Source organism: Budorcas taxicolor, unplaced genomic scaffold (assembly GCF_023091745.1).
Source record: "Budorcas taxicolor isolate Tak-1 unplaced genomic scaffold, Takin1.1 scaffold364, whole genome shotgun sequence".
Classification (NCBI taxonomy): domain Eukaryota; kingdom Metazoa; phylum Chordata; class Mammalia; order Artiodactyla; family Bovidae; genus Budorcas; species Budorcas taxicolor.
Window position 1 is genome coordinate 16,623 of NW_026292194.1, and position 25,059 is coordinate 41,681.

Consider the following 25,059-nt stretch of genomic DNA (forward strand, 5'->3'; position numbering starts at 1 on the left):
TCTCCCCAAACCCATGTCCATTGAGTCGGTGATGCCATCCAACCATCTCATCCTCTGTCGTCCCCTTCTCCTCCTGCCTTCAATCTTTCCCAGCATCAGGGTCTTTTCCAATGAGTCAGCTCTTTGCATCAGGTGGCCAAAGTATTGGAGTTTCAGCTTTAACATCAGTCCTTCCAATGAACACCCAGGACTGATCTCCTTTAGGATGGTACTGGTTGGATCTCTTTGCAGTCCAAGGGACTCTCAGGAGTCTTCTCCAACACCACAGTTCAAAAGCATCAATTCTTCGGTGCTCAGCTTTCTTTAAGTGTTCTCATTACACATCAAATAATGGTAATTATGTGAAGTGCTAGACGTGTTGATTAACCTTGTGGTAATCATTTCACAGTATATATGAGTATCAAATCATCATATTGTACATCTTAAATTTATACAATGTTATATGTCATCTATATGTCAGTAAAGCTAGAAAAGGACAAAAAGTTATGTTGTAAAATTTCTCAGCATACTTACATATAGCTAGGCCACAGTCTGTTTAGAAATACATTCTGAAAGTGCCTGTTGATCATATAACATTCTGTGAAGAGAATAATACCTTGCACCTGTGAGTAGACTAAGACAAGTAAAAAAAAAAAGAGGAAGCAGAAACAGTGTGTCTAGAAACCTTCTATATTGAATGTCTTAAGGCCTGAAGCTGAAGCATACCCTTCTCACATTGCTTCAGTCTAAAGATTCCCTTGTAGCTCAGTCAGTAAAGTGTCTGCCTGCAATGCAAGAGACCCATATTTGATTCTTGGGTTGGGAAGATCTCCTGGAGAAGGAAATGGCTACCCACTCCAGTATTCTTGCCTAGAGAATCCCATGGACAGAGGAGCCTGGCAGCCTAGAGTCTATGGGGTTGCAAGAGTCAGACACGACACAGACAAGGCTAAGCACAGCACACAAACAATTAAATCAGCAAAAGTTTAGTCATGTGTATTCATACCCGAGTTGCCAGGATATAACCAGAAGGAGAAGTATAGACCAGTTACTACTTCTTGAGTTAGTGTTTCCGGAGAACTTCTGTCAAGCATGCAACCACAAAAGGAAACGAGCTTGTGCCTATGTCTCAGTTTAAAAAGTTAAAAACTTTAGTGAAGCAAGGCATAATCCCCTGGTTAAAGACCAAGCAGTGTGTTCATATTCCAATGAAAGCAACTGGTGAGAAGTACGAACTGACTGGGGCTCCAGACGAGGAGGAGAGGGCCACCCTGTGCGTGACCACTGCAGAGTTGAGGTAACGGAAAAGTGTCCTGCCTTCAAGTAGAGCCCCTGGAAGGACTGTTGTGCCTGTAGATAGTCATGGCTTCCGTTTGCTTTCATTCCTGCTTTGGTTTGTAGAGCTGTGTGTAATTCCAGCTGAGATATAAATATATCATCATTGTAATTGCTCGGTGTTCTTTCAGATTGTCATGGTAAAAATATTTGAAGCAGAAGAGGATGTGTTTCCTGTTCAGCTGCCTCACACTCTGGAGGTTTTAGCTGGTGTTTGTCAGCTGTTGGTGGTGCAATGTGTTTAAACCCTTGAGAAAACACAAATATGTGCTAAACTGATAAATAAGTTGAGGGCTTCCACTGACCTCAAAGAACAAACCAAAAGGAAAATGCTGTCCCCATTATCAATTTAAATCTTTTGAAAAGCTTTTGGCACCAGTTTGTAACCAGTGTTTATGGCCTACCTGTTCCTTCTTTCAACTGCTACTCTGTGAAAGCAAGTAAAATGAAAATAACATTTGCGTGGTGTGTGAAAAAGACTAGAAACATGTATTCAAGCTGCTTCATGAATACATGTGTGTCAAAGAGAAAAAAGTGTTAAAAACGCAAATTTCGTATATAGTTGTACTACCAGTAGTAATAGTAGTTAAGTAGGCTTAACTTTTGTTGGGCTTCCCTGATGGCTCAGGTGGTAAAGTATCCACCTGCAAAGCAGGAAGCACCAGAGACTTGGATTCGATCCCAGGATTGGGAAGATCTCCCAGAGGAGGGCATGGCAACCCGCTCTAGTATTCTTGCTCAGAAAATCTCATGGACAGAGGAGCCTGGTGGTCTATGATCCATGGTGTTGCAAAGAATCGAACATGACTGAAGTGACTGAGCATTTAACTTTTGTTAGCTCTAGGATGTACTGGTCACTTTCTTGAATTATTTTCTTGTTTGAAGAATATATTCTATTATGAGCCTACAGTGTTCCGGTGCATAAGACATTTCATATAGCAGACACATGTTTACTCCAAGCCATAAACATTTAATGAAATTTGGGACAAATGGAAAATTAATTTACAAACAATGAAAATAAAGCTTAAGAAAGATGAATAATCTTGCCCTGGTCATAATCAGTAGTAAGTGATAGAGACTGTTTTCGAATCTCATCTGCCTCTGGTATTTGACCATAACATTATATTGCAACGTGTATCAAAAACTCAAGCTTTACTGGTCAACGTGACCCTCAAATGTATCTAACCTCCTCTCTCCCTGTCTCTGAAAACAGGGTAGGTATTACCCTCTTTTAACCTAATACCTACCTCTCAAAGAAGTAGATAATATTTTCTGTTGTGCGGTTGTCTTCACTCAAGTGTTGTTGCTAAAAGCCCTAGAATTTGTTCTTGCTCATGGCCAGGATTCGAGGGAAGACTCAGAGGCACTGCACAGAGCAGAGCTACACAGCATCTGACGTCTGAAGGGCAGGGATTTCAAACTTTGTATGGAAAACAGTTGCTCTGGGCAATTTCAACTATGAAAATATAGTTTCAGCTTGGATAGCAGTCAAAGCCAAAATTGTAATATTAGCGTGATTCTGATATTCTGTGAATGAAAAAGAAAGTTATATACACCAGAAAGTTCAAAATCTTAGCATTCCAGCAGATGGAACTACACTCTGCTGTCAGAGGTTGAGAGGAAACTGGTGCTGGAGGAATCGTGCTCTTCAGGACTGTCTTGGTAGAACTTGATATAGGTGAAATTTGTGTCTAAAACTTTTAATCTGTGTTTTCTTTTTTCCATTCCCATCAATACCCACAACAAGTAAATGCACTATTGTTCTGCCTAGAAGAAAAATTAATGGTAAACTGAATTATACCAATGTGGAAATACTTAATAGGTTCATAAGCATCACCTCTACCCAGAGAAATTTTTATTTTAAGATATCATATTAACTCAAAAGAGTGAATTTCTAATGGTAACATTTCAAAAATTATGGCAGGTTGTGGGGTTTGCTGTCTAGGCAGCTCACTAAGCTGGACCTGGCTTGAATATCCTGGGCTTATAGTCTAATTCCCAACTTTTTTTTTTTTTGGAGAAAACTTCTTCAGTATCTTTTTTCAACTGTTTTTTAAATGGAAATATAGTTAATTCACAGTGTTGTGTTAGTTTCAGGTTTTTAGGACAGTGATTCAGAATGTGTGTGTGTATATATATATATAAGTTTTCAGATTATTTTCAATTATCAGTTATTATAAGATTGAATATAGTTCTGTGTGCTATACAGTAGGGCATTGTCAGTTATCTATTTTATATATAGTAGTGTATATATGTTAATTCCCTCCCTGCAGTCACTGTTTCTTTTGGTAACCATAAATTTGTTTTCTATGTCTGTTAATCTACTTTTGTTCTGTAAATAAGATAGATCATTTATATAATTTTTTTTGGATTCCACATATAAGTGGTATCGTATAATATTTTCCTTTCTGTGACTTACTTCACTTAATATGATAATCTCTAAAGCCATTCATATTACTTCAAAGTCATTATTTTATTATCTTTTATAGCTAAGAATAATTCATCTGTTGATGAACACTTAGGTTGCTTCCATGTCTTGGCTATTCTAAATAGTGCTGCTTTGGACATAGGGGTACATTTATCTTTTCAAATTACATCTATGCCCAGAAGTAGAGTTGCAGGATCATACAGCAACTCTGTTTTTAGTTTTGAAAGAACCTCCATACTGTTCTCCATAGTGGCTACACCAATTTACATTCCCACCAGCAGTGTAGGAAGGATCCTTTTCCATACTTTCTCTAGCATTAAGTATTTGTAGACTTTTTGATGATAGTCATTCTGACAAGTATGAGTTGATATCTCATTGCAGTTTTAAGTTGTTTTTCTCAAACAATTAGTGATATTGAACATTTTTCATATGCCTGTCAGCCATCTGTATGTCTTCTATAGAGAAATGTCTATTTAGATCTTCTGCTCATTTGTTGATTGAATTTCTTTCATCTTTTTTTTTTTTTTTTTTGAGCTGTGTGAGCTGGTCATATATTTTGGAAATTAATCTCTTGCCAGTTGCATTGTTTACAAATATTTTCTTCTGTTCTGTAGGTTGCCTTTTCATTTTGTTTATGGTTTCCTTTGCTGTGCAAAAGCTCTTAAGTTTAGTTAGGTTCCATTTGTTTATTTTTGTTTTTATTTCCGTTACTCTATGCAATGGATCGAGAAAGATATTGCTGGAATTTATGTCAATAACTGTTCCACCTGTGTTTTCCTCCAAGTGTTTTTATAGTATTCAGTTTTACATTCAGGTCTTTAATCCATTTTGAGTTGATTTTGGTAGACAGTGTTAGAGAATGTTCTAATTTCATTCCACGTAGCCACCCAATTTTCCCATCAACATTTATTGAAGAGACTGTCTTTTCTCCACTGTATATTCTTGGCTCCTCTGTTGTAGATTAATTGACCATAGGTGCATGGATTTATTTCTGGGCTTTCACTGAACCATGTGCCTACTTTTGTGCCAGTGCCATGCTGTTTTCATTACTGTAGCTTTGTAGTATAATCTGAAGTCAGAGGGCCTGATTCTTCCAGCTTTGTTTTTCTTTCTCAAGATTTCTTTGACTGTTCAGTCTTTTGTGTTTCCATACAAATTTTGAAATTTTTTGTTCCAGTTGTATAAAAACTGCCATTGGTGATCTGATAGGGATTACATTGATTCTGTCAATTGCTTTGGATAGTATGGTCATTCTAACAATATTGATTCTTCCAATCCAAGAACACAGTTTGTTTTTTTTGTGTTTTTTTCACATCTCTTTGTATAGTCTTCAATTTCCTTCATCAGCATCTTACAGTTTTTACAGTACAGATCTTTTGCTTCCTTATGAAGGTTTATTCCTAGGTATTTTATTCTTTTTCATGTGATTAGCTCCCATCCTTTTCTAAGAGGCAGAATCACAGAGATTTGGGGCTGTAAGGAACCTTGAATATTATTTACCTAATCAATAACAGAGCCAACCCTGACAGAATTGCTAACTAGGAAGTGTATAACACCTTAGAAATATTTTCACATTCATTTGAAAAAGAAAATTCATTAAATAATCATTGAAAAGTAAAATAGATATATGGAAAAATGGCATATATGTATTAAAGCAAAATGTAGCAAAATGTTAACAGTTTTAGTCTAGGGAGTATGTCATAGCTGTTTACCACATGATTCCTTCAACTTTTCTGTATGTCTGATGTTTTTCATAATAAAATGTTTAGTGTAAAAAGGAAAACTGAGAGGTAAGTGTTTAATGCAGTGAGATGGATGGCAGAAGTCTAGCATTATCAACTTGACCGTAGAGAATGTCTGCAAAAGTGGATCATCTTCTTGCCACTCAAATAACATTGTATTTTACTAACATGCAGTTTAATTGAACTAGAAGCATTCCATAGTATCTCAACCAGTACTGCAAAGACAAGAGTATTATGAAGTCAGAAAAGTTTAGAATTCTCAAAAGGATCATTCTAGTCCTAGAAATAAGAAAATAAATCCATTGTATCTACAATGTATAAGGAACAACAAGAAAAAAAAGTCAGTAATAAAAAAAAAATTTAAGAAATGGGCATGGAATTTGACCAGACAGTTCTCCAAAGAAGTCATACAAATGGTCAAGAATATGAAAAGATTCTCAATATCATTAGCCTTCAGGGAAATGCAAATCAAAACCTCGGTGAAATGTCACTTTATATCCACTAGGATGACTGTAATCCAAAAGACAGATAATGACAGGTATTGGTGAGGATGTGAAGAAATTGGAGCTCTATTGAGAGTGGGAATGTAAAACGGTATAGGCATTTAGAAAACAATCTGTAGTGTTACTGTACAACTCAGCAAGTCTGCTTCTGGGTATACACTCCCAAAGAAGTGAAATTTATGTCCAGACAAACACTTGCACACAAATGTTCATAGCAGCATTATTCATAATAGCCCAAAAGTGGACACAACTCACATGTTCGTTCGTAGATGAATTGATAAATAATTGTGCTTTGTCCTGTGCTTTAGTCACTCAGTCGTGTCCAACTCTTGTGACCCCATGGACTGTAGCCTGCCAGGCTTCTCTGTCCATGGGGACTCTCCAGGCAAGAATACTGGAGTGGGTTGCCATGGCCTCCTCCAGGGGATCTTCCCAACCCATGGATCAAACCCAGGTCTCCTGCATTCCAGGCATATTCTTTACCAGCTGAGCCACAAGGGAGTCCCAAAATATGTGCTATACCCACATGAAAAAAATATATTCTGCAGTTAAAAGGAATGAAGTACTGATGCATGTTCCAATATGGATGAATCTTAAAACCATTATGTGAAGTGAAAGGAGCCACTCACGAAGATCACATATCAATTGATTCTGATTATATGAAATGTCCAGAATAAAAAAATGCATAGAGATTCAGTTCAGTTCAGTAGCTCAGTCATGTCTGACTCTTTGCAACCCCATGAACCGCAGCATGCCAGGCCTCCCTGTCCATCGCCAACTCCTGGAGTCCCCCCAAACTCATGTCCATTGAGTCAGTGATACCATCCAACCATCTCATCCTCTGTCATCCCCTTCTCCTGCCCTCAATCTTTCCCAGCATCAGGGTCTTTTCAAATGAGTCAGCCCTCTGCATCAGGCAGCCAAACCATTGGAGTTTCAGTTTCAATATCAGTCCTTTCAATGAACACCCAGGACTGATCTCCTTTAAGATGAACTGGTTGGATTTCCTTGCAGTCCAAGGGACTGTCGAGAGCCTTCTCCAACACCACAGTTCAAAAGCATCAATTCTTCGGCACTAAGATTTCTTTATAGTCCAACTCTCACATCCATACATGACTACTGGAAAAACCATAGCCTTGACTAGATGGACCTTAGTCGGCAAAGTAATATCTCTGCTTTTAAATATGCTGTCTAGGTTGGTCATAACTTTCCTTCCAAGGAATAAGTGTTGTTTAATTTCATGGCTGCAATCACCATCTGCAGTGATTTTGGAGCCCAAAAAAATAAAGTCTGACACTGTTTCCACTGTTTCCCCATCTATTTCCCATGAAGTGATGGGACCAGATGCCATGATCTTCATTTCCTGAATGGCTTTAAGCCAACTTTTTCACTCTCCTCTTTCACTTTCATCAAGAGGCTCTTTAGTTCCTCTTCACTTTCTGCCATAAGGGTGGTGTCATCTGCATATCTGAGGTGACTGATATTTCTCCTGGCAATCTTGATTCCAGCTTGTGCTTCTTCCAGCCCAGCATTTCTCATGATATACTCTGCATATAAGTTAAATAAGCAGGGTGACAATAAACAGCCTTGATGCACTCCTTTTCCTATTTGGAACCAGTCTGTTGTTCCATGTCCAGTTCTAACTGTTGCTTCCTGGCTTGCATACAGGTTTCTCAAGAGGCAGGTCAGGTGGTCTGGTATTCCCATCTCTTTCAGAATTTTCCACAGTTTATTGTGATCCACACAGTCAAAGGCTTTGGCATAGGCAAGAAAGCAGAAATAGATGTTTTTCTGGAACTCTTGCTTTTTCCATGATCCAGCGGATGTTGGCAATTTGATCTCCGGTTCCTCTGCCTTTTCTAAAACCAGCTTGAACATGTGCAAGTTCATGGTTCACATATTGCTGAAGTCTGGCTTGGAGAATTTTGAGCGTGACTTTACTAGCGTGTGAGATGAGTGCAATTGTGCGGTAGTTTGAGCATTCTTTGGCATTGCTTTTCTTTGTGATTGGAATAAAAACTGACCTTTTCCAGTCCTGTGGCCAACTGCTGAGTTTTCCAAATTTATTAGAAAGTAGATTAAGTTTGGGAGGAAGATGCTGGGGTAGGCAGGGGAGTGAGTTCTGATGGGTACAGGATGGGGCAGGGGCCGGGAGTTGTATTGATGAAAATCTTACAACATTGATTGTGCTGGTAGTTGTAAAACTGTTAATAAATGAAAAAACCACTGAGTTGTACACTTTATAAAAGGACAAATTGAATGGTGTGGAATTACATCTCAGTAAGGCTGTTATATGAAAAATAAACAAGGATACATAAATAAAAAAGAAAACCAACAGGGATATAAAAGAATTTGCTCAAAGTAAAGTGGTCAGGATAGAGCTGATCGGGAACTGAGCTCTCCCACTGTGTTCCTTGGTCCACCCTCTTCAGACACCTGATGCTCAACTCATTCTTCCTTCTTTCCTTCCTTCCTTTCTTCCCTATTTTTCTTTCTTTTCCCTTTTCCTTCCTTCTTTTGTCTTTTCTTTTTTTCCTGCCCATTCCCTTCCCCCTTTTCTTATTCTTTTCTTGTTTCTTGTTTATATATATATATTTTTAGTTAAAGTACATTCAGTGATCCCGTATCATAGCTACAGAACCAACTATAGTGAGAAGCTGGATTGTTCAGAAACTTTTATAAGAGAACGGGCATGTGGCTCTTGGGAGGGAAGTAGAGGTTTCAGTGTCTCCCACTCATACTTAATAGCAAATCCTGGTTGTGAAACTCACTAGGCTAGAGCAGTGTCCTGGGACTGAGCCTCCAGGAACAGTGGCCTAAAGAGATTGACAACCACTGCTTGTCTTAGTCCACCCAACAAACTTCGTTTGCGTCTTCCCTCAGGCTATGAGTTCCACTCTGATTATCCTGTTGCATTTTCTCCCATTTTGAACTTTTCAGCTCTCCTTAAGGCGACAGCAAGTAAGTGAGAGGTTGAATGAGTGGGCTGTCTTCAGTGAAAAGAACAAGGAGCTTTGCGAATGGCTGACTCAGATGGAAAGCAAGGTTTCTCAGAATGGAGACATTCTCATTGAAGAAATGATTGAGAAGCTCAGGAAGGTAACAGATGTGTGGCTACATATGTTTCACTCTCTGTAGTGTTTAGGCATTGGTACAGAAGATGGCCTTACTCCTAGTTACTTTCCTGACAAAGGAGCACTCTGTTACAAACACTTCATCTTTTTGATATAAAATTAATGTGCCTGGAAAGGCTTCCTTGACATGTAAATTATATAGAATATTTTCAATTTGTGATGAAATAGATTGTCTGCTGATAGATAACGTTCAGTTTTTGGATTCTATCTGCCTGTTCAGTAGGAATTATTTATGTGTATTCGTTTTCTTTGTTTTTAATCAGAGTATAATTGATTTATTGTTTGTTTTTAAAGAGGTAAAAATCACTAGAGAGGAACTAAAAGAAAAAATTCCTAGGACCCATTAAACTCACATTTTCTCATTGCCTATAAATAAATTGTCTATAGACAATTTTCACATTGTCTATAAATAAAACATGATTTATAGACAGTTACAGGAATGAGGACTTTTCTGGGAATTTTAGCTTCATCTTAATTTCAAGTTATATATGATGATGCATGTATTTTTTTATGTTCAAATGTTTCCAGAATGTTTTTCATGTCTATATAGGATGGGTGAGATTTAATAGCATTTTAAAGTGTTTTTGATGGTTCCAGTGGTGTTTCCACACTGCATTTGAACAATTAATCATTTAAATTTTATATTTCTCTTAAGCACTTATTGCCACCTGAGATACCAGGCATGTTCCTGATTTATTTGTTTGCTATCTGTCTACACTGGAAGCCCCACTGGACTGTGAGCTTTATGAAACAGGAACTCCGTCAGTTTTGTTCACTGCTGTAGCTCCTGACTTCTCAGAAGTACTCAGCCATTATTTATTGAATAAATAAACAATAGCTTCACTCATTCTGAAAAAATATATAAATAAGTATTAGGAAAAATTCCCTTTGTCTATGAAGTTATTTATATGTTGGCTTTGGGAATTGTTTTTTTTTTTTTTTCTCTATGGGTGTGCACAGGCAAATATACAGAAAAACAAAAACTCCGAAGCCAAGATGTGATATCAATAACTTTATAGGTTTACACTTAAAAGTGCAAGTTCTAAGCATCACCATTTCTCTTGGGTCCGAGTAACCCAACAGAACATCTTATGGAAAAACCCAAATGAACTTTTTGATTAACCCAATGTATTTAATATTGTAAAGCTTTAAAATGTGGTCTGAGACAATGCATATTTCATTTAAGCATCTGTAACAGTTCTACCCTTTGCTGGTTTATGGGTGTCAGAGAATGTTCTATTAGACATAATTAATGTAATAGGTCTTATAGTGAAATTTGCTATAGAATAAATTTTGACCAAGCGTATTTATACTCCAATTGATTTTATCATGAAATTTAAGATCAATGTTTTGGGGGTATGGAAAAAACTGTCTCCTGAGCAAAATGCAATCATAATTTAAAATTTAGAAAAACTGTACCTTGACACACAGATAATTTTGTTATACTCTTTAGTAACATTTAAAATATCAACTATACCATTTTGTATACATATATAATAAGTTATGGACTCTAAAAAAATCTTCATGAGCTTGCACTATGTGGTGTCTCTTTTGTAAAGAAAAATAATAGTCTTGGTAATTTTTTCAACTTAGAATAAAGAAATTAATAAACAGACTGTAACTATAATATGGGTACCTACTGGCATTAACACTCAGCATTTTGCTTTAAAAGACAACGTAGGCAGATTATTTTACTATAAGTGCTATTCTAGGGTTAGAGTGATTCCATTGACATTAAACATTTCTCAGTAAAATGATCTCAAATTTGTAATGGCATATTGTAACTATTAATAAGCATTCATTTCATTGGTCTTTGACTCCCACCGGGTTGAAGTAACATAGAAAGGTGAGTGGGTGGGGTACTGAGCCTGAGGACAGCATTCAACCCTGAATAGAATGAAATTTCACTGGCTCCTCCCATTCTTTGGGGGCCCATTTTACTGACTTGAAAAGGTAACTCTGTTCCCAAGGTAATTTTAGAGCAATAGAAGGTTGAAATACCCATAGCCTTATAATACCTCTGTTTGTATATTATTTTCATGAGAAAATATTTGCTGCCTGCCTAACAGAAGCTTAAACCAAAAATGAAAAAGTTGATTCTAAATTTTGGATGCTGTCACTATGACAAGAAACTAAGAGGACCGTTGGTCCAGAGGCTGGGGGGAGGGAAGAGGAGCACAGATAGGGGTCAAGAGGAGATGGCCTTTATCATCCCTTAAATCATACTGTTCAGTGGTCTATCTCAGTGACCTTACTATAGACCGTATTGAGAACCTGTCCTGCTTACCTAAAACAGTCTTTCGGAGGAGCTCCTATAGAAACTGGGTAAATAAGGGAGATTTGAGGCCCACTGATCCTCCAAGAGGAGACTTATGTCAATGATTTATGGGTTATAAAATCAGTATTTTACACCGTATAGAGGATAGCTCCTTAAAATGAAAGTAATCTTTTAAAACATTCTGCACAAGTAACAATTGACATTCACACACACAGGCACACACGTATATATATTTAGATATACATACATGCAGACACATCTTATAAGCCTCTTGGCAGTTAACTTGTAGGAGGATTGATTCTAAATATAACGTGGTTGGTAATTACAGCAATAAGGTATAACTTCCCAGCGTTGAAATTCTTCAAGTTTTGTCTTTTGTTTCTATGTATATACTTATATTTTTTTAATGCCTATTTTAAGTAAAAAGAAAGCCCCCCCCCTTTAAGAACATCTATTCCCTTTAAAAACATCTATATGAAAATTCAATCTGCACTTTGCCTACGTACTGAAAATCTGGACTTTGCCTAAATACTGAAAATAGCAGGTACCACTACTTCCTGTGTACTAGGACTCATATTCACATAGCGTTCCCGATGCCCAAACTATTTCCAAGCTGTAGAAAACTGTAATTACCCTGTTTCTAGTAGAGCTAGGCTGAATACATCAAGAACATGCTTTCTGACCTCTGTGATTGCTATTTATTACTCAGGATTATCAAGAGGAAATTGCAGTTGCCCAAGAGAACAAAATACAGCTCCAGCAAATGGGAGAACGGCTGGCCCGAGCCAGCCATGAAAGCAAAGCGTCTGAGATTGAGTACAAACTTGGCAAGATCAATGACCGGTGGCAGCACCTTCTGGACCTCATGGCAGCCAGGTAAAAAGAACCCCTGTCAACAGGACACATGTGCAGAATCTCAGCGCCTTCAGGCCACCTTCCATTTCAGCTGCAAGTCATCTGATTGATAAATCTCTGCGTTCCTCATCCCACCACTTTAGTTCATGTTTGTCTCATAAATGTCACTTTCATTAACTTTAAAATTCCCATTCTTGCTTCACAAATTCAGTGGTGTTTTCATTTAACTAAAAGAGAGAAAGTCATATCCAAACAAAATCCGTTCCCAAGGGAAAAGTCTTTATTCTGAGGCTTCATAGTACTCAACTTCCTATAAGAAAGAAAGTGAAACCACTGACAAGTATCTGTGGAGGGTGTGTTTGTCTGAAATGACAAAAAATATATATACATTATATTATATTATATTATACATACAGTGTATATTTATATATTATATATATTTATAAAATATATAAAATTATATTCCTACTATATTTCTTATTAGTAAGATGTGGGAATGAAGCTAATTATTGTCACTTTGCTTAGATGTAAAAATAACCTGCTGCATTACTGTATTTTGTACTTAGCTTTAGTGATATCTGTAAGCATCTGCTTCTTGTCTGAGAGGAATATTACATCAATTTTTGTTGTGGAATTGTTACTGAAAGGGCGAGGTGGGGTACAGCTGCTCACTGCTCAAAAGGCAATAAACAGGCCAGGTTGGTGAAAAGGAAAGTTTGCTTTATTTCAGATGCCACCAACTTGGGGAGGTGGGGTGGACATCTGTCCAAAGGCCAACTCCCCCCGCACCACCACACACACACACACACACACACACACACACACACACACAGCAACCAGGGGGCAAGAGCTTTTATAGACAGAAGGAGGGGGCTACATGCAGAAACAGCACATTCAGCTCGAACAGTCATCTTCAGATTGGTCATCGGTGGTCTGACCAGTGTCATTTTGATTGTTTTAGTTTAGGTACAGTTAATCTTCAGTGCCAAGGTCCATTTGTTCCCACTTCTTTGTGGCCAGTTCTCAGAATTGTGACAACTCATGTTCTGGGTACAGTCTGATCACCATGTAGTTAACTTCTCCACCTGGTGTTGTGGTATCTATAAGACAGCTCACAGGATATGGCTCAGAATATTATCTATAGCCCTTGAGAAAGGACTAAAGGTCCTTGACTATGCTTAATGACCACATTATTATTATTTAGTCTTCTCTATTTTCCTTTGTTTCTACAGTTCTTACTTCTCTGATTAAACTTATTCTTTGACTAAGGTTTTCCAAAGACAAAAGGCAGGCAGAGGACATGGGTGGGAGGTGGGGGGGTGCAAGGACCATAGGGTTCTGCTCCATTTCAGAAGGCAGAGTGAGAGAAATATAGAAGTCAAAAAGAAAAAATAATATCTGAGAAACTTTACTAGCAGTATATAAGTCTGATATGCTTGAATGAACTATTCTGTTATTTGACATAAGGGTTATTTTTAAAGGGAAAAGCTGGATAGATGCTTTATTTGAAGTGAACTTTGCTTCATGTGGGACTATAGCCTCCATGAGGGCAGGCGTCTTTGTCCGTTCTGTTCACTGGCTATCACTAGCACCAAAAACAGTGCCTGAACACAGTTTGGACTCAGTAAATATTTGCATGAATGTATGAATGAATATTTGAATGGAGAGTCTTCTTTATAGAAGTTAGGAGAGTTAGAATGTCACAAATGCTTCTGATTCACAGTTGTTTTGGAGCCATCCCACAATACACTTTATAAAAAATCTGGATTATTTCCCCTAACAATGAAGGTAGATGTGAAATAGTGCCTTTTGAATACTGTGTGCCCCTAAAAACTGCATATGGGCATGACAATTCCATATGTTGATTTTGAAAACATTTAGTTTAGGTTTTTTCTATAAGGGAGTTATCAAAAAGGGTCTAATTTATGCAGCAGATGAGGCTATAATTTTAGTAAGAATATAATAAAAAGGGAACAAGTGTTACCCAGGTTTTAAAATGTTAGACAGTAGGACTCTAGTAGCTAACACTGAACCTTTAGCTTGTCCCAATGACCACGCTATAGGCTTCATGTGCATCTTCTTATGTGTTTACAACATCCTTTGAGATGGGTATTATTGTTATACCCATTTTCCAGGTGTGGAATACTGAGGCTCAGGCTTGCTCCTGGTCATGCACATACTGAGTGGCAGAGTCTGCATTCTTTGACTCTACAGCCCATGCCCTGCACAGTTCTGCCTGCCAAGTTTGTGACTTCTTTGTCCCTGTTCTAAGAAATGCAATTATTTATTTCTACAGGACTTCCTGGTGTGTTAGTGATAAAGAACCCACCTGCCAATGCAGGAGACGTGAGTTCGATCCCTGGGTCAGGAAGATCCCTTGAAGAAGAAATGACAACCCACCCCAGTATTGTTGCCTGGGAAATCCCATAGACAGAGGAGCTTGGCAGGCTACAGTCCGTGGGGTCTCAAGAGTCAGACTGATTTAGTGGCTGAACAATGACAACAATTTATTTCTATAACCGAACTTTCCGGTTCTGTTTGTAAAGGACTGATAGTGACTGTGAGAGATTTTGGGGATACAAAGACAGAGGCCCTTTTCTTCAAGTGGGCATATAGACATGCAAAGAATTCAAGTAAAATGACTCACTAAATGCCCTGATAAAAGTATATAAAGAGATGGAAACGTAACGGTTCAGCTTAAACTACTTGAAGTATTTAGGCGTATGTAGGTTTTAGAACCTCAATACCATGTTTAGCCTCACTTCTCAGGCACTGATAACCAAACCTTATTTCAGAGGGAGGATCTGAAGCCTTTGTGCTAAAAAATACCCTTCTTTGGGAAGCCACCTACTTGGTAAACATCCCTGGATTTTTTTTGGTTGGATTATGACTCAAAGATTGATTTGCATTGCCATGTGATCCATGGTAATTTGCAATGCCATGTTAAAGTAGCTAATATTCTTTTCCAATTTTTAGTGCTGCAATGCTGTGGATTATGGGGCTGCATGAAATCAAAATTTTTTTAATTTAATAAAATTTAATCACAAGCAATTAGTTTAGCGTATGCCCAGCTGTTAGACAACATTATATAAAATGAACTAGGTGTTTACTCCTCAAAGTCATGCTATTTATAACTTTTCTGTCTAGTTTTTGTTTGTTCATTTTTGTTTTTGGGGGGTATATTTGGCCTCATGACATGGCCTGTGGGATCTTAGTTCCCCTACCAGGAACTGAACCTTCACCCCTACATTAGAAGGGAAGAGTCTTAACCACTGGACTACTTAGGAAGTCCTCTGTATAGTTTATTTAATCAAGAATTTTTTTAGATATTACTTAGTTTATTCTTCCAAAGACATATCAGTAAATTTGAATCAATTGAATACAGGGTATACAGGCTTCCTAGGTGGCCCAGTAAAGTATCTGCCTGTGATGCAGGAGACTCAAGAGACATGGGTTCAATCCCTGGGTTGGGAAGATCCCCTAGGTTAGGAAATGGCAAGCCACTCCAGTATTCTTGCCTGGAGAACCTCATGGACAGAGGAGCCTGGTGGGCTACAGTCCATGGGGTCACTAAGAGTCGGACATGACTGATACACAGATGTAATACATATTGTCCATTTCTAATTGTCTCTTTCCAACATGGACGGTATGACATACTGACTGTTGGTTTGTCCTGAGGTTTAAGGCCACGCTGAATTCATAGTTCTTGGAGTGTCTCCTAAGTGGCTCTCAGCCATCACATTTGCTTTCTTTCCATTGTTTGGTTTACTGGCATTTTGCTAGTGCACAGGCTAGATGCCCATCTCCCACACCCGTCTTCAACTGTGACCTGCCAGTTGAAATACAAGTTTCTATGATTCAGTCTCATTCCATCCGCCTCCCTCTTCTAAAAAAATTTTTTAACATTGATTCATTAAAGCAGAACATAACTTGTCTTTTGATATTTTTATGTTGTTTTGGTGCTTTTTGGGGAATAGAGAAGTTGTCATTGAAGATGATCATATTTTCAGGTGAACAGCTTTCCAGCTAACAGAAAATGGGGGGGAAAAAGAAAGAAGATTCACAGATAATAACCTGTTATGTATGAATAGAATGCATAACTTTGAGTCAGCTTCCTATTACTAGTTGATTAGCTAGTTTAAACCATTCTAAGTGCACAGTAGATGTGTTTTGCATTGAATTTTTAAACTGTCACCAAGCATTGTCAGCTTTTTAAGATAACAAAAAAATTTGCAGTTATTTTTAGGGCTCAATGGATAAGGTTCCAGTATGCTTTCTAGTCCTACTCAGTCCAACGTAACAGTGACTGGCTACGTGGTATTTAATGGCTATTTAAATGAGCTGAAATGGAATACAATTCATTTAGAATTTAATTTTAATTATGGTCAGTTGCACAAGGCACGTTTCCAGTGCTCAGAAACCACACGAGGATAGTGGCCACCTTATTGGATCCTGCAGACACAGAACATTTTCATCATCCCAGAAAGCTCTGTTGGTCAGTGCTAGCCTAGATGAAAGCATTTCTGAGCTTTCACCTTTAATTAAGAGTCAATGTAATTAACAGTCATCAGTGTAACTGATAATTTCTGTAATACTGTCTTCAAGGATTCTAGCTCTGATTTCTGAACCCTATGCAAAAACCCAAATGGCAATTTGCCAGAGCCTGGACTGACAGAAAATGTCCTGTAGCCTTAGTTGTTCAGAGCTTCTAATAAATAGAGAATGCTTTATTCCACATTTCCCATCTTGGTATCTAGGAAGGTCAGATTCAAGTTGTTTACTCTGTTGTGATGACTTTCCTTTTTTTTAGTTAACTGGACTCTCCAATAGAAGAATATTCTTCTCTCCTCACCAAACCTAAAATACTCATTACCAAAACAAAGCACACATTAGTTACGTGTTACTTCAATAATGAAATTGTTAGTCCCCCAACTCTTTGAGATCCTATGGACATTTGCCCTCCAGGCTCCTCTGTCCATGGGATTTCTCAGGCAAGAATACTGGAGTGGCTTGCCATTTCCTACTTCAGGGGATTTTTCCAACCTAGGGATCAAACCCAGGTCTCCTGCATTGCAGGCAGATTCTTTACCATCCGAGTTACCAGGGAATCCAGTAAAGTTATTATTTTAATAATAGCTTTATTGAGATATAATTCACATACCATATAACTTATCTGTCAACAGTATTCAATTCAGTGAATTTTAGTATGTTCACAGAACTCTGCACCTTTCATCATTGTTGTTGCTCAGTCACTAAGTTGTGTCCAACTCTTTGTGACCCCATGAACTGCAACACACCCGATAGTCCTTCACTATCTCCGAGTTTGTTCAGATTCACATCCGTTGAGTCGGTAATGCCATCCAACCATCTCATCCTCTGTTGCTCGCTTCTCCTTTTGCCATCAATCTTTCCCAACATCAAGGTCTTTCCCAATGAGTCGGCTCTTCGAATCAAGTAGCCAAAGGATTGGAGCTTCAACATCAGTCCTCCCAGTGAATCTTCAGGGTTGATTTCATTTAGGATTGATTGGTTTGATTTCCTTGCTGTCCAAGGGACTCTCAAGAGTCTTCTCCAGCACCACAGTTCCTAAGCATTAAATTCTTCAGCACTCAGCCTTCTTTACTGCCCAACTCTCACATATGTACATCACTACTGAAAAACAATCATAGCTCTGACTATATGGACCTTTGTTGGCAAAGTAATGTCTCTGCTTTTTAATAGGATATCTAGGTTTGTCATAGCTTTCCTTCCAAGGAGCAAGTGTCTTTTAATTTCATGCCTGTAGTCACCACCTGCAGTGATTTTAGAGCCCAAGAAAATAAAATCTGTCAGTAGTTCCATCTTTTCCCTTTCTATTTGCCATGAAATGATGAAACAAGGTGCCATGATCTTAGTTCTTTGAATGATGAGTTTTAAGCCATCTTTTTCACTTCCTCATTGACCCTCAACAAGAGTCTCTTGAGTTCCTCTTCATTTTCTGCCACTAGAGTGGTATCATCTGCATATCTGAGGTTGTTGATATTTCTCCTGGCAATCTTAATTCCATTTTGTGATTCATCCAGCCTAGCATTTCACATCATGTACTCTGCACATGAGTTAAATAAGCAGGACAACAATATACAGCCTTGTCGTACTCCTTTCCCAATTTTGAACCAGTCCATTGTTCCATGTTCAGTTTCAACTGTTGCTTCTTGACCTGCCTACAGATTTCTCAGGAGACAGGTGAGGTGGTCTGGTATTCCCATCTCTTTAAGAATTTTCCACAGTTTGTTGTGATCCACACCATTAAAGGCTTTAATGTAGTTGATGAAGCAGAAGTAAATGTTTTTCTGGAATTCCTCTGATTTCTCTATGATCCAGCATATGTTGGCAATTTGATCTCTGCCTTTTCTAAATCCAGCTTGTACATCTGCAAGTTCTCAGTTCACATAGTGCTAAAGCCCAGCTTGAAGGATTTTGAGCATGACCTTACTAGCGTATGAAATGAGCACAATTGTTGTAGTTAGAACATTCTTTGGCACTGCCATTCTTTGAGATTAGAATGCAAACTGACCTTTTCCAGTCCTGTGGCCACGCATTGCTGAGTTTTCCAAATTTTCTTGCATATCGAATGCAGCACTTTTATAGCATTCTATTTTAGAAGTTTTAAATAGCTCAGCTGGAATTCCATCACCTCCACTAGCCTTGTTTGTAGTGATGCTTCCTAAGGCCCACTTGACTTCAGACTCCAGGTTGTCTGGCTCTAGGTGAATGACCACACCTTCATGGTTATCTGGGTCATTAAGATCTTTTTTGTAAATTTCTTCTGTGTATTCTTACACCTCTTCTTAAACTCTTTTGCTTTTGTTAGGTCCATACTGTTTCTGTCCTTTATTGTGCCCATCCTTGCATGAAATGTTCCCTTGATATCTCCAGTTTTCTAGAAGAGATCGTTAGTTTCCTTTTCTATTGTTTTCCTCTACTTCTTTGCACTGTTCATTTAAGAAGACCTTCTTATCTCTCCTTGCTGTTCGCTAGAACTCTGCATTCAGTTGGGTATATCTTTCCCTTTCTCCCTTGCCTTTCGCTTCTCTTCTTTTTCAGTTATTTGTAAGGCCTCCACTCTGCTTTGCATTTCTTTTTCTTTGGGATCATTTTGGTCACCTCCTTTACAATGTCACGAACCTCTGTCCATAGTTCTTCAGGCACTCTTTCTATCAGATCTCATCCCTTGAATCTATTTGTTGCCTCCACTGTATAATCATAACGAATTTGATTTAGGTCATACCTGAATCACATAGTGGTTTTTCCTACTTTTTTCAATTTAAGCCTGAATTTTACAATAAGGAGCTGAGGCACAGTCAGCTCCGGGTCTTGTTCTTGCTGACTGTATAGAATTTCTCCATCTTTAAGTGCAAAGAATATAGTCAGTCTCATTTTGGTATTGACGATCTGGTGATGTCCATGTGTAGAGACTTCTCTTGTATTGTTGGAAGAGGATGTTTGCTATGACCAATGTGTTCTCTTGACAAAACTCTGTTAGCCTTTGCCCTGCTTCATTTTGTACTCCAAGACCAAACTTGCCGTTACTCCAGGTATCTTTGACTTCCTACTTTTGCATTCCAATCCCCTGTGATGAAAATGACATTGTTTTGGGTGTCATTCTAGAAGATCTTGTAGGTGTTTATAGAACCAGTCAACTTAAGCTTCTTCAGTGTTTGTGTTTGGGGCACAGACTTGGATTACTTATGATACTGAATGATTTGCCTCGGAACCAAACCAAAATCATTCTGTTGTTTTTGAGATTGCACCCAACCACTGAATTTTGGACTCTTTCGTTAACTACGAGAGCTACTTCATTTTTCTAGGGGATTCTTGCCCATAGTGGAGAAGGCAATGGCACCCCAGTCCAGTGGTCTTGCCTGGAAAATCCCATGGACAGAGGAGCCTGGTCGCAGTCCATGGGGTCGCGACGAGTCGGACACGACTGAGCGACTTCACTTTTGTTTTTCACTTTCCTGCACTGGAGAAGGAAATGGAAACCCACTCCAGTGTTCTTGCCTGGAGAATCCCAGGGATGGGGGAGCCTGATGGGCTGCCGTCTATGGGGTCTCACAGTGTCGGACACGACTGAAGCGACTTAGCAGCAGCAGCATGGGTCACACAGAGTTGGACACGACTGAAGCGACTTGGCAGCAGCAGCAGCTTGCCCATAGTAATGGATGTCATGGTCGTCTGAATTAAATTCGCCTATTCCCATCCATTTTAGTTTACTGATTCCTAAGATGTCGATGTTCACTCTTGCCATCTCCTGCTTGATCATGTCCACTTTACCATAATTCATGGATCTCAAAAACAGGAAAAACAAATACAATTTTTAAAAACTATGGAATGCCTCCTGTATACAAAAGTGTATGAAGTATTAATACTTCCTCTGCATATTGCCACATGGCAGAAGCTGCAAACTCTCTCAGGACTGGATTACTATATGACTAATATTCAAGGCTTTATGGGCAGAACAGCCTCTGACAAAGCCCTCTGCTGAAAAATCCCAAAAGCAGCCTTAGGCAGTGTGTAGAGAAACATAATAGATTCCAGTAACATCTTATTACCAAAGCAGATAGTTGGGCATAGTTTCCAGACACCTCTGGGGATATAAAGATGAAAAAGAAAAGGATTCCCCAAATATAAGAGTGATAAAGCAAGGATACAGGGCTCTTCACCTGAGAGCCTCCCCTCTTCTGTTTCATCTTCCTGCCCTCTCTCTCTCTGTCTGGACCAGCCAGCTCCTAATTCTTCTTCATGTTCTTCCTTTTCTCCAGATTAGATCACACCCTTCTTATCTGGTGGCTCAGACGGTAAAGCGTCTGTCTACAATGCGGGTAGACCTAGGTTCGATCCCTGGGTTGGGAAGTTCCCTGGAGAAGGAGAAGGCAACCCACTCCAGTACTCTTGCCTAGAAAATCCCATGGACGGAGGAGCCTGGTGTCCATGGGGTTGCAAAGAGTCGGACACGACTGAGCGACTTTACTTACTTTACTTTACTTCTTGTCTAGGCTTTCTGTACACAGTCGGGAGCAGTTCCCTTGTTTATAATAAATATCCCATTTTGAAGACTACTGAAAGTTTCTTTCCTCTGTTGAAACGTTCAGTGTATCAAGCTTGATGGCCACAGTAACCCCAGAACCTAATGTAGTTCTTTGCAGGTAGTAGTCCCTCCAGTGTTTTGTTGAGCTTCTCAGCCTGAGACACAGCATGTGAAAAGCACCCTACATGCAGATAGTGATACAGCAGAGCCTGGGCTCGGGGCTTCACTTGCTTGAATTATAAAATGTTTCTGCTTCACCTGCACTGTGATATTTGATAAATTACTCATCCTCTCAGTACTTCAATTATATGGTGTAAAAGGTTATCAGGAGGATTAAATGAGGTGGTACCTGTAAACCACTTAGCACAGTGAAGCAGCTCAGTCAATAAATGTCAGCTCTCATCCTAGAGGGAGTTTAGAGGCTCATGGAGAATAAGGAGGGCTTTGCAAAGTTGAATCAGCTGCCCCCAGTAGGAATTTCAGTCCAGTGGGAGCTCTGCCCAAACTAGAAGAAAAAGAAAACGTAATTCTTGGAATTTGTGGCTGGTGTTACCTCATGGTGATCCATTCAGAAAAGTCAAGCCAGAATCGGAAATGCTTTGATGCAGCAAGCTCAGAAATGATACACCATCCTAGCTTTAGTTCACCTTGCTCTGGCTGTGTGACCTAGGGCTTACTGTATAACCTCTCTGAGTCTCGGATTCCTCATTTTCAAAATGTTCATTAAAATGAACACTTTTTTTGCCACTTCTCCAGTGAGACAACACAGGGGAAAGGATCATGTATACTCTCATATACTATATGTGCCAATCTTATTCTTTTAGATCATTCCATAGTTTTATATAATGTGACTTATCTAGTATTTTCCCTACTGATGAAATTTTATATTATTGTCATTTTTTGCTACTATGATAAACATGTCTGCAAAGCCTTGCCTTATATTTAGTTCATTGGAATAAATATATTGTGCTAAGAATAGTGAACATGGAAAAAAAAGTAACCCATGGAAAAATGCAAATATAGTAAAAGGGAATTTTCTAAGGAAATAATGACAATAACAAATTTTAAAGGTCTCAGTTTTTTTTAATGTTGGTAGTAATCAAGAAAAAATAAATTTACCTTCTATTATGGAATTGCAACCAATATTTTCCATCTTGATGAAAATAATATATCAGTGAAGTGATTGTTTTATAAAGAATAAAAATATTATATCTTTAATAGCATTTTAAAATAATTTTATTTTTAACTAAGTTTTCTGGATTTTTTTAATGTAAAAATTCAGGTTTGTTTCTTTTATAGAGAAAATATATTATTATTTTAAAAGCAATCAACTCATTTAACTAGAACCAAGTGCTTTGTTTTATTTTAGTTAAAACTCATCACATTGGCCTTAAAAAAAAGCTTAGCAAATGTTTATTGCCTATTTATTTATTCATAAGTCATTTGTGTATATGTATTTTAAAATCCTCAAAGGATTTAAGCAGACAGCATTGATCACATTTCTTTTTTTAATTACCAGTAATGAATCACTTGGGAGCTTATTTTCTTTAAAAGCTTAAATTATGAAGTTTATATAGAATCAGTGCAGAAAATTTAGAAATTCTTGCAATTCTATCCCCCCCCCCAAGTTAACTGAAATTCCACAAAGCAAATGAACATTTTTTTTAATTACCTTAAAATGAACATGTTATTTTTGTCACTTTATATCATTAGTTTTAAAAGGACAAAGGTTGAGGTAAGTGGAGAATAGTATTTCTTCATTCCTTTTCCTGCTCAAATTGTCTATAAAGCTTTGCCTTATATTTAGTTCATTGGAATAAATATATTGTGCTAAGAATAACTCTTAGGAGTCCATGGCCAACAACCTCCTAACACCAGTCAGCCCCACTTCACACTGGCAAAAACAATTATGGATTAAAACGCCAGCATCCATCCTATCACCCCCAGTAACAAGAAAGTTATGCCCAAAGGAAGAAACTCAAGGAGGTGCCTGCCTTTCAACATTGCAGTTACAGTCAGGGAGGTGCTAAGTGGTTTACAGGTACCACCTCATTTAATCCTCCTGATAACCTTTTACACCATATAATTGAAGTACTGAGAGGATGAGTAATTTGTCAAGGTGAAGACCAATCACTTTTGAGCAGAATTTCTTGCCCATCCCATCTTCCCAAACAACCCCTTAGACTCCTACTTACATCACTTAGCTGGCAAGCAAACTGAAGAAAAATAGAAGTTGCTCCTTTTTGCTATTACAGTTTGCTGTACTTGTGGCGGTTTTGCTTGTTTGTGTTTGGGTCATTTGTCTTTTCAAATATCTTTTCCAACTTAACAGACTGCCTGCTAGAAAAGGGGGAAGGTCCTTCCAGAATGGCGATGTGTCTGCAGCCAGTCTTATTTCTGCTCCCTTCTTTCTTTAGACCTGGAGCCTCCCCCTCCTTCCAGATTACCCTGAGCCTTTCCCCTTCTTACCCTCGTGGCCTACATTCCAGGAGATCAAGCCTGGCACATGTTAATGAATGTAGGTTTTATTTAGAAGCATGACCACTTGTCACTCACTGCTCAGTGTCATATTATCAGGCAGAGACTTACCAACATTTGTCTGGAGGGAGCATTTTCATACTTCCATACACAGACCAAGGAACCTTTCATCCCCACGCAAGATTCAGCCTTTTGCTCTGCAAACCTAACTTTTGCAAGTGGATACTTCATGGTGGTGGCGGAAGATTCTTGTGGCCCGAGGATGGCAGACGATGGCTGTGCGGATGCAGACCTCCCGGACTGTAACTGCAATGTCGCAAGGCAGGCACCTCCTTGAGTTTCTTCCCTTGGGCATAACTTTCTTGTTACGTAGGGGTGATAGGATGGATGCTGGCGTTTTAGTCCATAATTGTTTTTGCCGGTGTGAAGTGGGGCTGACTGGTGTTAGGAGGTTGTTGGCCATGCACTCCTAAGAGTTATTTGTTGGTTTTTCTTGTCCCTCTGCTGGCCTGTGAAGCTAGATGGAAAGGTTAACGGGCTTTGTCATGGCTCGGTATCCAGTTGTCTCTGGATTAGAATCGTCACATGAGGGGTATGGTTACAGTAGAGAGTCTGAGACACAGGAAAGGGATTCAGAAACAAGGTCCAGTGGAAAGATCCTGTCAGTCCATCGTCTGTTATTTCAAGGATGGCTGCTGCTAAAACTAAAATTCAGTCATGGCCAGTTCACAGCTTTGTAACTGAAAGTATTCCGTTTATGAAATAAAATAATCTCTCATGTTTCAGCAGCCTGGAGGGTTGTGTGTGTGAGAGAAAGTTGTTTCTCTTTAGGTATGGCAGTAGGTTTTGGTCACTGACTAGTATAAAGGTTTTCAAACATATGTGCAAATGGGGAAATGCATGTCTAAAATGGTAATTTAGTGCATAATACAGATATTTACCTAATGATTTTTATTCAGTTAGAATAACATTACATCAGGAATTTTCACTGTATTTTTCAACTTTTTTTTTGTACCATAACATCGCCCAAATAAACCCCTATTGATGGGTAGAATTTATTAATGGTACTTTTGGTTCTGATATATTGAGCACATGAATGTTTTTTTTTTGGTTTTGGTGTATGTAACTACTAAATTTGTCTGAAGGAAAGTAGTGAGGTATATATGAAATGTGTATGTATGTATGTGTATATGTGTGTATTCATGTGGCAATATTAAGAAGCCGTACAACTGGATTTGGTATTAGAACACTTCGCAAGAA

The 25,059-nt window shown here is 38.5% G+C and overlaps 1 protein-coding gene across 3 annotated transcripts in view; it reads left to right on the forward strand.

Moving 5' to 3' along the window:
* LOC128071343 (nesprin-1-like) overlaps positions 1-25,059 on the forward strand; it is a 94,691-nt gene that overhangs the window by 12,943 nt on the left and 56,689 nt on the right. For 2 of the 3 annotated variants that reach the window (XM_052664220.1, XM_052664221.1), the window contains exon 1: positions 23,943-24,120. In XM_052664220.1, coding sequence (XP_052520180.1) covers positions 24,029-24,120 — 92 coding nt within the window. In that variant the 5' untranslated portion in view covers positions 23,943-24,028. Of the gene's footprint in view, positions 1-8,927; positions 9,087-12,108; positions 12,276-23,942; positions 24,121-25,059 lie in introns of those variants that run through there. The other variant, XM_052664219.1, reaches the window with a different exon arrangement.